Source organism: Cucurbita moschata, unplaced genomic scaffold (assembly GCF_002738365.1).
Source record: "Cucurbita moschata cultivar Rifu unplaced genomic scaffold, Cmos_1.0 Cmo_Scf00004, whole genome shotgun sequence".
NCBI classification, from domain to species: Eukaryota; Viridiplantae; Streptophyta; class Magnoliopsida; order Cucurbitales; family Cucurbitaceae; genus Cucurbita; species Cucurbita moschata.
Window position 1 is genome coordinate 1,643,909 of NW_019268520.1, and position 18,995 is coordinate 1,662,903.

At 37.5% G+C, this 18,995-nt stretch overlaps 2 protein-coding genes and 1 pseudogene across 2 annotated transcripts; 1 reads left to right on the plus strand and 2 right to left on the minus strand.

Annotated features, from left to right (window-relative positions):
* Positions 1–11,091: 11,091 nt before the first annotated feature.
* LOC111441483 lies at positions 11,092–12,818 on the minus strand. Its single transcript, XM_023078503.1, has 3 exons — positions 12,745–12,818; positions 11,461–11,688; positions 11,092–11,357 (listed from the first exon to the last, which is right to left on the minus strand). Exons 1-3 carry the CDS (start codon positions 12,796–12,798, stop codon positions 11,226–11,228), a joined length of 414 nt encoding a protein of 137 aa, XP_022934271.1. The 5' UTR covers positions 12,799–12,818; the 3' UTR covers positions 11,092–11,225.
* Positions 12,819–15,598: 2,780 nt separating this feature from the next.
* Positions 15,599–17,412, plus strand: LOC111441693 (annotated as a pseudogene).
* A 244-nt stretch (positions 17,413–17,656) lies between these two features.
* LOC111441482 (ribonuclease MC-like) lies at positions 17,657–18,477 on the minus strand. Its single transcript, XM_023078502.1, has 2 exons — positions 18,144–18,477; positions 17,657–18,063 (listed from the first exon to the last, which is right to left on the minus strand). The coding sequence occupies exons 1-2, from the start codon at positions 18,384–18,386 to the stop codon at positions 17,659–17,661; spliced, it is 648 nt and encodes a 215-aa protein (XP_022934270.1). The 5' UTR covers positions 18,387–18,477; the 3' UTR covers positions 17,657–17,658.
* Between the last annotated feature and the right edge of the window lie 518 nt (positions 18,478–18,995).

Below are 18,995 nucleotides of genomic sequence, written 5' to 3' on the forward strand. Positions count from 1 at the left end.
CTCTTTTGAACATAGGAGTAAGTAGATGAGTAGTTTCTTAATGTGCTGGTTTCGGGATTGAACAATGGGGTTTTATCCTCTCATTGGCATGCACGGAACTTAATTTATGGTGAAATCATAAATAAGTAGTTCATTAGAAGATATGATAGTTAAAATATAAATGTAATTGTAGGGGTAAAACAAACTTTTGACCTAATTATAATTACTAACAGCGGGTGAAGAACTTGCTATTATATCATGAACACAGTTTGTCTTATTGTAAGGATTCAAAAAAAAAAAAAATTACGTAGTCGCCGGGTAACTCGTGTTTTCCGACGAAGCGTCAGAGAACTTGAGCCTCCAACGAACCCACGACCATACTGAAAGTCCTACACTTCAGTAAACCCTTAGATCTCACTTATAAGAAAAAGAAACACGAAATGTTGAGAGAAATGGATGGAAGACGAACGGTTTTGTCTCATTTGACATTTCGATCTTGCAAACGAAAGACAAGCAAACACGCAGAGAATTAACGCAACACGACCACAACAAGGAAAGCAAAGGTTGTGGGCGTGGTTGTGATCGTGGCAACATAGGAGACAGTGAAAGTATCTCACAAACCCATGACGATGCCAACTCCTGAAACAACAAAAACAAGATCAAGTGTTACTCTAACGACCCAGGTCCACCGCTAGCAGATATTGTCCTCTTTAGGATTTAAAACTCGTATGCTAGGGAAACGTTTCCACACCCTTACAAAGAGTGTTTCCTTCTCCTCCCCAACCAATGTGGGATTCTCACAATTATTTTTATACAAAATACAGACATTATGCAATAGAGTGCCACAACAAGAATCATGACGAGGAGGCAAACCTCACATCCACACATGATGAAGAGTCTACACTGGCGTTGTCCCAGAAGATACCCAACTTATTGATAGCAGATGAAGATATCGAGTGGAGATCAACATATGGTACCTAGACAATGGAGCAAATAACCACGTAACCAGAGATCAAACAAACATCAGCTCGATCACAAGTTCATAACATTAATTTATCATTTTTTTAAATTAAAAAAAAAATGTCTTCACAATTTCTCTAAAGTGGGTGCCCACAAACATATTATAATAAATATCTAATTGAAGTTAATGAATAATTATAGATTATAATAATGTGGTTGGCCTATTTTAGCAATCATATCAATTTATTTTAAAAAGAAAGAGGGCCCTACCAATAATAATATGATAGCCTAAGTGATTCATAAAATTAGCTCCCTTGGTGTAAAGCTATCCAAAGGATGTGGACTTTACATACCCTTTTTTTATTTTATTTTATTTATATGATTATATTGGATATAGCGCGGGTCGTCCGACAACGTTACATTTTATTTATACTTTAAAATTTTAAAGCATATTGTGAATGTTTGCTGAATCCACCACACCTAAATGGGGGTGAGAGTTCTCTTATTTATAATCATTTTCAGGATACAGAAATATGGTAAATTACAAATATTATGGAAATAGTAATAAAAGGAAAGAATAATAAATGAATGCAATATATTTGCCTTTAATAAGAGGGCAAATATGGTAACCCGTAATGTAAGGCAAATATCTGATATTTGCCTTATAGTGAACGGTCAACTATCCTTAACACCCCCCCGCAAGCTGAGCGTCGTATTTGAACGAACGTAAAGCTTGGATCTGAAAAATTCAAAGAGAGGTCGAGAAATACTCTTTGTGAAGATGTCAGCAACTTGGAGATGAGAGGGTACATATTGTGTGCGAAGTTTGCCAGCGATAACAAGTTCTCGAAGGAAATGATAATCTAGTTCAACATGTTTGGCCCGCTTGTGAGAAACGGGATTAGAGCTAAAAAAAATAGCACTTTTGTTGTCACATAAGAGTAAGGGCTGCTTTGAAATAGGGACCTTGAGGTCATGCAAAAGATGCGTAACCCAAAGAAGTTCAGCAACGGTTGTGGCAAGAGCACGATACTCAGATCCACAGCTGGAGCGTGAGACAGTAGGTTGCTTTTTGGCACTCCAAGAAACCAGATTGTTACCAAGATAAATAGAATAGCCGGATGTAGAGCGACGAGTATCGGGACAACCAGCCCAGTCAGCATCCGAATAAGCGACTAGCGTACTAGGAACAGTGGATGGACGAAAGGTAAGACCAAAGTGGAGTGTTCCTTTGACATAGTGAAGAATACGTTTGACAGCAAGAAAGTGATCTGCAGTAGGGGCATGCAAGAATTGACTGACAGAATTGACAGCATAGGCAATATCTGGACGCGTAATAGTTAAGTACTGAAGGGCGCCAACAAGAGATCTGTAGAGAGTAGGATCAGAGAAAGGAGAACCATCAACAGTCAGGTGTTGAGAAACAACCATGGGAGTGTGAACTGGTTTGCTATCGAGCAACTGAGCACGAGTAAGAATATCTCGAGCATATTTTAACTGACTAATAAAGAGACCATCAGGAGTGGGTGAAGCTTCAAGACCAAGAAAGTAACTGAGAGAACCCAAATCTTTGGTAGCAAACTCAGAATGAAGCTTGCGAGTAAAGCTGTCAATAAGAGATGAGTTGTTGCCGGTAACAATAATGTCATCAACATAAAGAAGCAAATAGATAATGTTAGATTGCTGATGAAAGACAAAAAGGGACGTGTCAGCGCGACTGCAAGAAAACCCAAGTGTGAGAAGAAATGAGCTAAAACGCTGAAACCAAGCACGAGGAGCTTGCTTTAAACCATAGAGGGCTTTCTTTAATAGACAAACATGAGTGGGAAATCGAGGATCAATATACCCAGGAGGTTGTTCCATATGAACACGTTCAATAAGAGTTCCATTGAGAAAAGCATTCTTGACATCAAGTTGTCGAAGAGGCCATTTATTTGTGACTGCAATAGAAAACACAACACGGACAGTGGTAGCTTTGACAACCGGACTGAAAGTGTCAGTGTAGTCAAGACCAGGAACCTGAGTATAACCTTTGGCAACAAGACGAGCCTTGAAACGCTCGACAGATCCATCAGGCAAATATTTAATACGAAACACTCATTTAGAGCCCACGATGTTGGTGTTGGCAGGGCGAGGAACCAAAGTCCAAGTATCATTTTGTTGTAATGCTCGAATTTCTTCATCCATAGCAGCCACCCAAGCAGGATTCTTAGCCGCAGATTTGAATCCTTTTGGCTCAGTGGATGCAAGAAGAGCAGAAAGAACTCCAGATGAGCCCAAAATACCAAGATTTGCTGGATGACGAGTCTTGAATATACCAGCTTTGGCTCGTGTGATCATAGGATGAGTGCCCAAAGAAGAGAAATCAACAGGAGGTTCAATAGAGGTCGAATTAGAAGTCGAGGGTGGCAAAGTGGAACCTGCAAGAGAAGTATCAACCTGCACAGACTCATCTACAAGGTCAGAACAAATATCACACGGGGATGAACTAGATCGAGGAGTTTGCGGTGATGAAGTGGTAGGGGGGATGAATCAATATGATGAAAATGTGGTTCTAAGAAATTTGAAATAGAAATAGAGGAAAGAGGTTGGGTCTGGGAGCTAGGGATAGCAGGAAAATGGGTTTCATCAAATTGAGCATGACAGGTGATATATAGCTTAGTGGTGGCCGGATCAAGACAGCGAAACCCTTTATGCATATAATCACGCAAATAAGGATAAACACGACAACCAAAGGGATGAAAATTGTCATAATGTGGAGTGTAGCCATAAAGGAGTTCAAAGGGTGACTTACCTCCAAGAAGTGGAGTAGGCAACCGGTTGATAATATAAGCTGCAGTGCTGAAGGCGTCAACCCAAAAACGGGAAGAAAGATGAGAGTGAAAGAGAAGGGCCAAGCCAGTCTCAGTCACATGACGATGTTTTCTCTCAGCACGATCATTTTGAGCAGGTGTATATGGACAAGAGAGTTGATGGTAGATGCCAGAATTACGTAAATGAGTTTTGAAACAAGTATTAGTAAATTCGGTACCACCATCGCTTTGAAATACCTTGATACGAGAAGAATATTGATTTTCCACAAATTTTTGAAATTGAAGAAAAATATCAAAAAAATCAGATTTAAATTTTAAAGGGTAAAACCAAGTGAATCGAGAATAATCATCAATAAAAATAACATAATAAAGGAAACCCGAATTTGATTTGACAGGAGAAGGACCCCAAAGATCACAATGAATAAGATCTAACACATGAGACGACCTACGTTCATTGCGAGAATAAGGCAATCGATGGCTTTTCGCAAGCTGACAGGTATTACATAATGATGGAGAAGACAATAAAGACGTAAGAGAAAGATGACCTTTTCTATTTAAAAAAGAAATAACAGAATGATTCACATGACCTAGACGAGCATGCCATAAATCATATGAAGCACGTAAAGATTTGTTTCTAAGGGCTGAAATAAAAGCAGAGTTGCCGCGCTCCAGCACATATAGCCCTCCATCTCTTTTACCGGTTGCCACCACCCTTCCTGTTTGACGATTCTGGATAGTAATAAGATTATTAGTAAATGTAACGGAGAGAGGAAAATCAGACGTTAATTTACTTATGAAAAGAAGATTTTTAGTGAGGTGAGGGACAACCAAGACATCTAACAAGTGAATATTTGGAACAGGAGAAAGAGTACCGGTGTGGGTAATGGGTAGGGATGCACCGTTTCCTACAATCACAGAGTCCTTACCCGTGTAATTTTTAGACTGATCCAAAATAGATGGGTCGGCAGTCATATGGGCCGAAGCTCCAGTGTCCAGAAACCAATCAGCAGTATCGGGTCCAGCAATAGAACATGACGTGTTAAAGGCTTCAGCAAGGTGAGCATGAGAAGAATCAGGTCGAACATATCGTTGGTTGCAGCGGTCAGCATAATGGCCCTCTTTGCGGCATATTTGGCAGTGAGGTGGTCGACGACCTTGACTTGAGTGGGTTCGTCCTCGATTAGAAGAGTTGTTTTTGTGAGAATAAGAACGACCTCGCTAGTTGGTAAAGGAAGCAGGGTGGCTTCCATGGGTGCGACCACGATTAGTGACTGTGAATGTTGTAGGAGTGGAGTTAGAGGACTCAAGGGAGAGCTGAAACAACTCAAAACTTTCAGTTTTAGAGACTAAATCTGCAAAACTGGGGATAGAGGTAAGAGCCATCTGATCAGTAGAAAAAGCTGAAAATTCGGTGCCGAGTCTACGAAGGAACTAGTGCACTTTATCAATGTCCTCGACCGGTCTGCCAATGGCACGAAGTTGGTCACAAATTTTTTTGAAGGCACGGACATACTCAGCAACAGGTTTGGTGCCACGTTTCATCAACTACAAGTCATCCTTGAGTCTCAGTTCACGAGCTTTCAACTGATGGCTGAACGTAGTTTCCAACGCAAGCCAAACATCACGTGCAGTAGGGAGACCAACGACAACAGCCATGACTTCCTCAGTGAGAGAGGAGAGCAGGAAACAGAGAAGTCGTTGATCGGCTACTCTCCATGCCAAATATTTGGGGTTGAGTGTTGAAGAGGTTTCTGGTTCAAAGCGAGGTGGTGGAACCATAGTTCCATCGACATAGCCCAGCATGTCTTGACTCTCAAGGAGAGGGAGAAGTTGGCTTTTCCAAAGAAGATAATTGGAGGAAGAAAGTTTGATGGTGATCATATGGATTAGAGTATTGAAAGGAAGAAGATGATAAGAAGATTCGGAAGCCATAGAGAAGAAAGGATCAAGATTGTTAAACCGAAAGGGCTCTGATACCATGTGAATGTTTGCTGAATCCACCACACCTAAATGGGGGTGAGAGTTCTCTTATTTATAATCATTTTCAGGATACATAAATATGGTAAATTACAAATATTATGAAAATAGTAATAAAAGGAAAGAATAATAAATGAATGCAATATATTTGCCTTTAATAAAAGGGCAAATATGGTAACCCGTAATGTAAGGCAAATATCTAGATATTTGCCTTATAGTGAACGGTCAACTATCCTTAACACATATCAAATATTAATCTTCTCAATTAATAAATTTGGATAACATTATTTGTAAAAATTACAAAATGGGTCGTAACATTAGTGTTTCTAGAGCAAGACAACCAATCTTATCCTTATATTATAGACCATTTATGTTATTACGTGAACATAATCGTTTCATGTGTCAACCAAATACTATTAAAGATTGAATTTTTATATTTACCATTAATTTCACTTTTATAAATCATTCAACTAAAATTGTATGAACCATTGTCTACGCGTTTCAAGTTCATGTTTAGACACTAAAGGAGAATATCTAAGAATTTAGATATAGAATCAATAAGTACCAAAGTTGAATTCAAAATTGGATCTAAATCATTTGAAATTTTTAAAAAATTATTTTCCACCCACTCTTTTGATGACTTTAAGGAAAAGTATTTGGAGGGTAGAGACTTTTAAGTCGATAAAAAGAGAGACGAAAAAAAATAAAATAAAATAAATCAATGTAACTAAAATCGAAAACCGAAACAGACGTAAAACCTTAATCTCGACAAGCCCAACCATCAGAGTTGTAGCTTTGACCTAGAAATCCGCTTTGCTTAGCTCAGTTGTCCAGCCCTCAGCACCTGTGTCCCAATCCTTGTTCCAACAATTGACAAGTATGTTAGTTTATGCCCGATTTGTTAGTTGGCTCACGCATTGACCTGCGTTCTCCAACAGTCACCCCTCCAAGCTACGACTCACGGTCAGCTCAGTTTCTCCATGTGACCGACTCAAAGTTGTAGTTTGAATTGTTAAAGGATAGTTGCCCGACTCAATGTCTTGACTCTTAAGGATAGTTGACCGACTTAAAGTTGCGGTCAGATATTTGCCTTACATTACGACTTATAATATTTACCCTTCTATTATAGATAAATATATTGTAATTTACCATATTTCTCTGTTCTGTAAATGATTATAAATAGAGAACTTTTACCATCATTTAGGTGCGGTAGTTTGAGCAATCATTTTCATGGTATTAGAGCCGGTTTAACAACCCTGATCCTTTCTTCTCTATGGCTTTCGAATCCGCTTATCATCTTCTTCCTTTCAACACTCTAATCCATATGATTACCATCAAACTTTATTCCTCCAATTATCTTCTCTAGAAAAGTCAACTTCTCTCTCTACTTGAGAGTCAAGACATGCTAAGCTATGTTGATGAAACTATGGTTCCACCACCTCGCTTTGAACCAGAAACCTCCTCTACACTCAACCCCAAATATTTGGTGTAGAGAGCAGCCGATCAACGACTTCTCTATCTCTTGCTCTCCTATCTCACTGAGGAGGTCATTGCTGTTGTCGTTGGTCTCTCCACTGCACGTGATGTTTGGCTTGCGTTGGAAACTACGTTTAGCATCATTCAAAAGTTCGTGAACTGAGACTCAATGATGACTTGCAGCTGATGAAACGTGGCACCAAACCTGTTGCTGATAATGCCTGTGCCTTCAAAACAATTTGTGACCAACTTCATGCCATTGGCAGACCCGTCGAGGACATTGATAAAGTGCATTGGTTTCTTCGTGGACTCGGCACCGATTTTTTAGCTTTTTCTACTGCTCAGATGGCTCTCACCTCTATCCCCTGTTTTGCAGATTTAGTCTCTAAAGCTAAAAATTTTGAGTTGTTCCAGCACTCCCTTGAGTACTCTGACTCCACTCCTACAGCATTCTCAGCCACTAATTGTGGTCGCACCCATGGAAGCTACCCTGCTTCCTCTAGCAACCAGCAATGTCGTTCTTATTCCCATTAAAAATAACTCTTCCGATCGAGGACGAACCCACTCAGGTCAGGTTCGTCGACCACCTCACTACCAAATATGTCGCACAGAGGGCCATTATGTTGACTGCTGCAACCAACAGTATGTTCGACCTGATTCTACTCAGGCTCACCTTGCTGAAGCCTTCAACACGTCCTATTCTATTGCTGGACCTGATGCTGCTGATTGGTTTCTCGACACTGGGTCTTCGGTCCATATGATTGCCGACCCATCTATTTTGTATCAGTCTAAAAATTACACGGGTAAGGACTCTATGATTGTAGGAAACGGTGCATCCCTACCCATTACCCACACCGGTACTCTTTCTCCAGTTCCAAATATTCACTTATTAGATGTCTTGGTTGTCTCTCATCCCACTAAAAATCTTCTTTCAATCAGTAAATTAACGTCTGATTTTCCTCTCTCCGTTACATTAATCTTCTTACTATCCAGAATCGTCAAACAGGAAGGGTGGTGGCAACCAGTAAAAGAGATGGAGGGCTATATATGCTAGAGTGCGGTAACTCTGCTTTTATTTTAGACCTTAGAAACAAATTTTTATGTGCTTCATATGATTATGGCATGCTCACCTCGGCATGTGAATCATTCTGTTATTCTTTTTTAAATAAAAAAAGTCATCTTTCTCTTATGTCTTTGTTGCCTTCTCCATCACTATGGAGTACTTGTCAGCTTGCGAAAAGTCATTGATTGCCTTGTTCTCACAATGAACGTAGGTTGTCTCATGTGTTAGATCTTATTCATTGTAATCATTGGGGTCCTTACCCTGTCAAATCAAATTCGGGTTTTCTTTACTATGTTATTTTTATTGATGATTATTCTCGATTCACTCGGCTTTACTCTTTAAAGTTTAAATATGATTTCTTTGATACTTTTCTTCAATTTTAAAAATTTGTGGAAACTCAATATTGTTCCCGTATAAAGGTATTTTAAAGCGGTGGAGGGACCAAATTTACTAGCATTTGTTTCAAAACTCATTTACATACTTCTGGCATCCACCATCAACTCTCTTGTCCATATACACCTGCTTAAAATGGTCGTACCTAGAGAAAATATCGTCATGTGACTAAGACTGGCTTGACCTTTCTCTTTCACTCCCATCTTTCTTCTCGTTTTTGGGCTGACGCCTTCAGCAGCTTATATTATCAACCAGTTGCCTACTCCATTTCTTGGAGGTAAGTCGCCCTTTGAACTCCTGTATGGCTACTTTCTGCATTATGACAATTTTCATCCCTTTGGTTGTCGTGTTTATCCTTACTTGTGTGATTATATGCCTAAAATTATATCATTAATCTAATTTATCAATTTTCAAATGAATGAATATTTCTTATAGAGTATCTTAAAATTTAGATATCAAAATAATGAGTACCGAGGTTAATTTCAAAATTGGATCTAAATTATTTGAAATTTGTAAGAATTTGATGACTTTTTGGAAAAGTATTTGGAGGGGTAGAGACTTTTAAGACAACAAAAAGAGGGACAAAAAAGTAAATCACTCAATGTAACCAAAATAAAAATAAAATAAGTGTTTTTATTCAATTTCGTCCATTAATTGAGTTATCTTAATAATATTCAGGTAAAAACATGTTAGATTCGTTGTTACTAACTGTCATAGACCATAATCAGAATTCAGGATTTAAAATCAAGCCTAAGATCCAAATTGGTATTGAACCAAATGAATTGGACTATTGAAACCCGAGTCCATGTGGCCAACCATAGCCTTGGTCAGATATGAGCTCGAGGCTGGTCTTTTCAGCCTAATGGTGCACAATTTGCACACTCACAACACGTTATGTATGTCATTATAACTACATAAAGACATAAGTCAACCCTAATTCTCTTGACTCTTATCGCATCATAATGTCTCTTACTAATTTAGATATTGAAGCCGGTCTGATAAGTGTCACAATTGTATTCTTGTGGTAGTGGGATAACGATTGTGTTACTTACCCTTGTTCTAAGCGAATAAGTTAGTTGTATGAAAGTTAAGACTTTGGGAACAACCTTGACGCAAGAGAGAAAATGTTTTAAAAAAATTCAAAAGAAAGTAATGTTACAAGCTAAAAGCGAATAAACAACAATGACGACTTTAATAGTATATAACTCGGATAGGAAGAATCGACAACTAGTTGCATCTCCCTATACTACATTTAAGCCCTAGGCGGTGTACATACGATTTTGGTGACTGGTCATACACCACCTATATTAAGACAACAAGAATAGTAAATACCTAACTAATAAGAAAGCAAGCAATAATAAGGTAGAAACGAGCATGCGACCATAGACAATATGTCATGGACAAGCATGACCGAGACATCTGACTGACATGTAGCTACAAACAACACGTCTTGGACAAGCAACCGTAATAAGAAGCGTGACACGTTCTAAATTAAACAAATTTTGGGTATCATGTGAAGCTCAGCTTAATCAATTTCATCTCTCTTTGTCAAACATCATTTACTCGCAAATTCCAAATTTGTTGCTCCCATTTATTGAACACAACCAATCCAAGGGCCCACCAACTCATAAAAGGACCCCAAAGTAAGGGGTAGGTGTCCTCAATCACTGTCCCATCACCACAATGATTGTCCAATAAATGGGCCCCTACCCTCCACCTGTAGGGATGATTCTCTTTCACATGAACGTGTTGGGGGAATCCTCGAAGGACCTAATTTCTTCGGGACCAAAAAATAAAAAAAGAAAAATGAAAAATGACCCTCCATTATTCAGATCGAGAAATGCAAATACATGCAACATAAATGATGATTAAACACAGTTTTATATGCATAAGTTTTGTACACATAGAACCCATCAAACTAATTCCATTTTTGTAGCTCTTGAATTCTATCCGTTACACGCCAATGGTATTAATTTCATATACATCAACCTTACACTAAATACATTAATGCAGGTTAAGACTCCAAAAGAGTTATAAAAAGAACGGACCATAAATATAGCGTATGTCATCCTTTCTTTTTCTTTTATTTTATGTCTTATATTTAAATATTATAAAATATCTTAATATTTTATTCAACGCTATTATTGAAACTAGTATCTAATACAATAAATATATTTTTATATTTTACCCATAAGCCCTTTGTCAAATCTCTGTAATCTTATTTATCAAGACATCAATTTTCGTAATTCAATCATATATAAATTATATAGGGTATCCCACTCAAATGTGTTCACATAAACGAAAATGCTCGGATCGAAGTATTTATATAATTACAAGTTGATTGTATAAATGACATTACAAGAACAAGACACCCGACCTTATCTAAACAAATTCAGGGTTAACCCTGAACCCTCCTATTAAAATGTCCTACCAGTTAAATTTGGACAACATAATTTGATTGACGATCAGTGTACACAATGCTCATCAACCAAAACTATCCAACTCGGAATGAAAAGGTCAAGTGAAGTCAAGTCATCACGCGAGTCATACATTGATCGAGACCGTCACATCTTTCCCGACCCGGTCATACAGTGTTGAAAAAGTTGTTTAAAGCTCTTCTTAGGCTTCTTCCTACTCTTCTCAACCATTATCATCTCCTTCTCCCTTTCAATCTCTCCCTCTACTTGCAAACAAAGCTGTTCAAAATTCAACCCACCAAAAACTAAACATTTCTTTACAAAATTAAATTAAATTTCAAACATTTTAATATTTTAATATTATAATTATGAGTGGTTTTACCTTGAGGACTCTATCCTCAATCTTGTCCATTCTCTCGAGAAGGCTTCCTTTGAGTTCAGTGACTTTGACTGCGTCGTTGATCGGACGGCACTGCTTCTCCAGACTTCTTGGAGACAGATCAACGGACGATGTGTGATAATCGCTCGTGTGGGCCCCACTTAACGGGGAAGATGTACACGAGCTCTTTACTGACTTGCTGTCCCCTTTAATTTCCTCCAGCAGCCTCAACTGTTAAAAATAAATAATTACCAAAAAAAAAAAAACAAAAAAATTACTTCAAAAATTATACACACAACTATTTTCACAATTTTTTTAAAATAATAATCACTCGTATGGTTAATAATATTTAATACTAAATATAGGTTAATAATATTTAATACTAAATTATATTTAAGATCATAGGATTCTTATAATTTATTAAATTATAAATAAGATAACTTCCGTGGTACGATGGATTAAACAAACATTCTCAAATACTAAATTATATTTAAGATCATAGGATTCTTATAATTTATTAAATTATAAATAAGATAACTTCCGTGGTACGATAGATTAAACAAACATTCTCACCTACATGAGATACCTAATTTTAATAAATACTTAAATAATTAAAAACCCGTCTCGATTTGGTAAGAAAAAATTGATCGGTTATAGGGATGTCTATGACGTAACGAAGACAAAGATGGAAAACTTTCTATAGTTAAAAACTTTCATGCATGTTCCATGAAAAACTAAGGGCTAGAAATAATATCGATGAGTGGAAATTGAAAAGTGGACGGTAAGCATTTCCCATTCTCATCTCCATCTACTTAGGACGTCTCAACTGTTTTTGTTCCGATTTAGGAGTAAGATCGAAAAAAGTTCAAAGTGAAATACGTCAGGAAATAAAGGTTCAGGTGACGGAGAACGAAGAAAGAGTTTTTACTTTCAGTTAGGTCAATATACGACGATCAAGATAATTCCCGCAAATATGAATACTAAAACATATATAGCTAGTAAAGACACACCCTTAATTGAACAAAAAAACATACAACTCCAACATAATCAAACCTTAAACTTTACGAAAAACAGCCTAACTAAAAAAAAAAACATGTAGAAAGGAAGAAACATCAACGTCAAAATTACAAAAGGAATCATGAACGGATTCTCTCACCAACCAACCCTTCTCATTTTCTCACTCATTTTCCCGAGAAACAAACATCAAAACCATCCTTTTCTCCACCTTGTCCACACAATCACATATTCACAAACACATTAAAAAAAAAAATTATAAAACAAGCTCACCATATAATCCAGCCGGTCCAACCGCGAGAGAATCGGTTCCTCGCCAAGTGCCATTTTCCCGGGAAACAAACAGAAAATTCAGAAAACAAAATATTTGGGGTTTAATACAAACAATGGCTGGGGATTCTGGAACGACACGTTCGGGGCAGTTATGGAGGATGTCGGCTGTCAAATGGAGCCACGTGTCGGATTTAGTAGAGGGAGAAAAGGATTGGGTGTGGACACGCGTTGCTGTGACAACATGCAATGAATGTGGAGAGGGCACGTGGGTGGTCACGTGGGTCTGTGAGTTTTTAATGCGATGTACTGATGTGGACGGCGAACATTATCCTTTTTTTTTTTTTTATTAAATAAGAAATATGACAGATAGCTCGTTTTCAAAGAGCAGTGATTGTCTGCGGCCGCGTGTAGACCACTGAGAACTTTAAACCCAATCCTTGCCGTTCTTTTTTCTTTTTTCTTTTGATCGTCAGTATGTCAGAGATTCGGATTTGACTTTTTAATATGGTTCCATTTTATTTCTTTGTTAAATTAACTGCAACAATACCTAAATGTATTAAACATTCATAATCTTTTTGTGGAGTTTCTGATGGGCCGAACTAGTTTCATAATGGGCCGAAAGCCCACTAAGAGAGGCAACAGGCCCATTCTTCCTCCACGAACGGAGCCCTAAAATAGGCGAGGAATGAAGTTTTAGTTACAGGCTACCAGCTCCCTCTTTCTCCTCTCCCCGCCGCTACGGCTACACGCAGAGGCATCTCATCTCCGATTAAGTCCCGATGAGGAAACGTTTAGTAATCTGAACAAAATGGAACATGGAAGGTTTCGTCCATTGCTGGCGCTCCCGATGGCTTATTGCTGAGGTCGAGGAACCAGCTGCTCCATGCCAATTCCAGGTAGATGCTAGGCATTCTGAGGGACTCATTTCCGCTCCGATTCATCTCTTCAAATCGTTTCTCAAAATTTGTTTTCTGTGTGAAATCATTTCTGAAAATTTGATTTCTGTGTGAAATCGTTTCTGAAAATTTGTTTTCTGTGTGAAATCGTTTCTGAAAATTTGTTTTCTGTGTGAAAGCGTTTCTAAAAATTTGTTTTCTGTGTGAAATCGTTTCTACAAATTTGTTTTCTGTGTGAAATCGTTTCTACAAATTTGTTTTCTGTGTGAAATCGTTTCTGAATAAATTATCATTTCGGCGATCTGTTTGTTGTTGTTAATGGAGATTTGATAGATCTGAAGCGATTAGTAGCGCGGGGAATTCTACGAATCGATGGTCTAGTAGGAAATGCGTGAACATATCGCATGCATGCATCATGGGACATCTGGCATATTTTATAACATAGCATAACTACATATCTTATTATCCTAGCATAAACAGAACTTCACATATATCAAACAATCATAAAATCACTGTACATGTAAGGACTACAGGGCATGCGACGTCTTACAGCAGTCAAGTCATCCGGGCATGCCACATCATACAGTAGTCAAGTCATCCAACCAACGGTCCTTCCTTGTTTGGCATCCGCCAAGAGTCACTAGCTATCCTTCGAACCAGTTTGGATCTGCTCCTAAGTTCAATTCAATCTGCTATCCTTCGAACTAGCTTGGATATTCTCCCAAGTCCAATTCACCTATGTGGGCCTACACCATTGAGTTGATGTATAATGTGTTATTTGTGAGCTATATAAGTATAGCTCACAAATAACTTAAATTGATCAAATAGTGGTCACACTGACACCAATAATTCATAAAAACGTCAAAATCAGCTCTGAATTGTCCAAAATATTGAAAAGGGTCTTGAGACATCAAATTGAGGTGTCTAAGCAAATAACTTTGAGGCGTTAATCGAGCCGCCAAGCCGATGGAAGCAGAGCGCAAGGACTGAGTCGAGGCGCAAGCTGCGGCTGAAAAGACCTGCTGGAGTGGAGCCAAAGGGGTCGGAAGTGGCTCAGGCCGGCTTCCGTTGGCTTACTTTTGAATTTGTCAAAAGTTAGGACTTTTCCATTGACCATTCTTGATATCGAGGGAAATCTTGATCATCAAATTTTATTCGGTCAATATTAATTGTTTTAATGCTCTAAATATCTTTTACCATCCATTCTCAATTTTTTAGGTACATTTTATTTTTAGTATTTAAATCTATTTTTATATATTTATATATTTACGATGTTGTCTTGCATACATCGGACTAGATTCCGATTGCAAATGTAAGAATAAACTATCGTTCAAGATTATTAGTGGAATATTTTAAAAAATAATTAAATTCTCTTAATATTTATAATATTCTTTTCAAATAGTCCATTAATAATCTTTGAAGGATAGTTTTATTCTTTGCAACTAATTACAATGACTCGAATTGAACCCACTCAAATTTTATGGATTGAGTTAGTTTGTGTTGTGTTAAAATTAGATTGGATTGAATTGAACTTAATTTTAAAATATACATTTTTCTACCTACTAACATTTTATTTTTATCAAAACGAAAATTTGAATAAATTACGTTAAAAAAAATTATAGTTGAATTGGGTTGAAGAGAATTTATAACCCGAATAATTGAGCAATGTCTCCACCTACGACCATCTCTAATAAATCATATTTTTTTTTAGTACTATATCTATTTATTAAGAGTTCTATTAGACTCACAATTCAAATTGTGTATCAAACAAATAAGTTAAGTTTCAAAAAACGTCAAATGCCGATCATAAACAAAATTGAAAGTTCATACACTTATGAACACATTTAAAAGTTTATGAACTTAGTAGACCCGAACTTTTAAAATGATTTTTTATTGGAATTGGACTTGAACTATTTTATCGTGACAGACTTTTTTTAGAATATGTTGTTGGTGGGCAAATGAACGAGGAGGTTTTCAGGCGAATTCCAGCGTCAAGGAGTTTTGACGACGATGATGTTTACCATAGAAATATGGTAATTTTGAATGGATCGATTGTTCTATTTTATTATCTACGGAGATGGGATGAAAGAGATTTCGACATTTGGGAGATGGAGAAGGATGAATGTGGTGGGATTTTATGGTCAAAACGGCTGACAATTGGGCCTCTTTTTGGAATTGAGAATCCACAAGTGATTTTGTACAATACTCGAGCCCAACCGTTCTGCAAAGGTTTGTAACAACTTGGGATTTGGGATGACATCACGAAGTCAGGGGCGTGTTGTTGAGAATCAAAATAATGAGATGAGATACGATGCTGCATTTAAACGACTGTGGCTTATAGTAGAGGCAAGTTCGAGTCTTAGGACTTGGCTTAGGGTAGAACCAAGTTGGCTAGAGACGGAATTGAGTGAATATACACAGACATAAAGCGTGTATGACCGAACAAACTTAGTTTCTATATAATTTGCGTTCAGTCGGCGATCGACGAAGGAGAATCTCGCTTAAAGTCCAACAAAGCTGCAAAGTCGAGCGAAAAATTATAATAGGGTTTGAGTTTCTTTTAAAATTTATTATGATCATATCAAAATCATGATCGAAAAATAGGACCGTGACATCGAAAACCATAATATATTAGGTAATAATTAATTTAAAAATGAAAAAATAAATTTGTTAGAAATATAAAAGTATTTATCTTTCTAGGAAATGTATAAATTAAATTAATAATAAAATTATTGAAGAAAGAGTTCGTTATGGAACAAGAAGACCATGCCGTGTCCAAGGGACAGCAATTGGACACGTGTAGATCAAGAGTCGTGAGTGCTCTAGTCTTGGCCGCACCCAATATTTCCCCTCACTTAACAACGAAGTCATTTGCCATTTGAGGATGATTTTCTATATTTCGAAATCGGTGACCCCTCTCATGGTTTACTCTGCCTTGGTGTTTTTAGTAGGGACATTTTACTCTGTAACCAAGTGACTATAGAGTTTCGAAAACTACCGTCGTCGATTCTCTTCCTCACCAAACCCTCGGATGAGCTCGACGGGCACCGTTTGTCCACGAACGCCATCGAATTCGAATGCGAGATTTCAAATTGGTTAGGATTGTGAATTTTGTGGAAGGAAATGACTATTTTTACCGAGTGAGAATTTATGATTGGAGCAAAGATAGATGGAGAGAAATTAAGACCCCTATTTGTGGCCATGTATTATGAGAGCCTTCCTTTGAGATGTATCACCAAGAAACATATTATTGGTGGGCAGATACAGAAGAAGGGGCCGAAATTATACAATCATTTGACATGGGCGAAGAGGTTTTCAGGCGAATTCTGGTGATAGAGAGTTTCAAAGAGAACTGCGAGAGGTATAGAAGTATGAGGGTTTTGAATGGATCGGTTATTCTATTTCGTTACCCATCGAGAGGGGATGAAAGAGATTTCGACACGGGGATGGAGAAGATGAATCTGGTGGGGTTTCATGGTCAAAGTTGCTGACAATTGGGCCTGTTTTTAGAATTGAGAAGCCATCGATGTTTGTGAGTTCTGAAGAACTCTTTATGAAAGCTAATGAAGGGCAGGTGATTTTGTATAATGCTCGAACCCAAAAGTTGAAAAAGTTTCCTAGAAAAGGACACCTAGCCAAGTTCCAAGCTACTCCTTTTGTTAAGAGTTTGATATCTATGAAATAGGAAAGAACCTGAAATATGAAATTTGAATCCAAGCTTTAGCTCTTACATCAAATTGTCTACTTTTGAATCCATGCTTTATCTTTTACAAATAATCATCTACTCTCTTGGATGTGAACTTTTGTTTCCTATTGACTGATTGTAAAGACGGATAGTCTCATATGCAATTACTGTACTATGTTGTTGAATTTCAGATAGTCTTAAAGCTTTAATATGTTATAGAAATGAGAAATAGGGAACAATATCACCAACTTGTTTCAATTATAGATAGATAAGCAATACATCATGTTATTTGTATCGAACTAACATTATTGCATTGCATGAGAATTGAAGAGCTCAGAAAATGAAGCTGTTAGCGCAATTGGATTTTGCAAGATTGCAGTTGATAAGGGTGACACCATCGTCATCGATGCACATAACAATCTCCGTCAATAGGACTTGGCCGTTCGATGCTGTTTTACATCGAAGAACAGGATTATTCTGGAAATGCTTTATGATGGCATTTTCCACTCTTTGCTTCGACTTGGAGGCCCCGTTTGGAACTACTCCTTGAACTCTTAGGGCGCTAAGGAGGTCGATATTATGCCTCAAATTTATGGATGTTTGGAAGTAGGCTGCCTCATCGAACCTACTTTCTGAGCAAATCCCATGTGTGTTCCACTCATGACCCCAAAACCATTTGTGGTTTCCAGTTATCAGATTTGGCCAAACTACGTTAAGATCGTTTTCTAAATGGGCAATCTGAAACCCAAACATAATGAACTTGTTATAATTTGCACGTCTAATAAATTGAGCTAGAATAAATGCATGTTTGAGTTTACCTGATTAAAATCAAAGGAGGTACCAGGACAATTAGTTACAGAGTTTCCTCTCTTCTGAGGCCACAAGCCATGGATGGTGAAGGATTTTGTCCCTCGTCCTACGCATCGTCCTGATTGTAAAGCGCAAACATTAGGTGGCCATTGTTGAACAAACCAGAAATCGTCGAAAGGTTGAGATTTAGCTATTGGAATCAAAATTGCAAAGGCAAATAGGAGGAAGATTTGTGTGTTTGGGGCTGCCATTGCTGAAAGTGGTATGGGAGCTTGGTGATTATGGTGTTCCTATGACCTATTTATTGACAAGGGTTGTTCCACTGCAATTATTGTGGTTATGGGCTTTCCATGATTAAAGAGTATAAAAGATGATCATCAAACCTCTCTCTAATTTTATAACAGTTGAAAATGTATGCTGAAACTGGCGTCTACACGACATCCCCATTGCTAGCATACATGAATTATCTCGTTTTAATCATTATTCATCGTCATACTTTTTCCAATCTTAACATCTCGTAAAACCATACTTATTTCAATGTCATGGAAATTTAAATACATGTTAATTATTGTAATACTATAACAACTCAATTTGACCTGTTACGTATCGTCGTGAGACTAACAAAGATAAATAATGGGTCAAAGCAAATAATATCTAAATCGTAAGATATCTAAGATTAAACAAATAGTTTAATCTAAATTTGTGGACATTATCCCTTAAGATTTGACCTACAGCCGTGTGAGTTATGGGCATGAGGACATGGGTGGCATATGCACATGCCTCATTCAATTGCATATTTTTTGTTTATATATTTGTTTCATACACACATTGATGAACATATTTGAACCAAATAAATATAA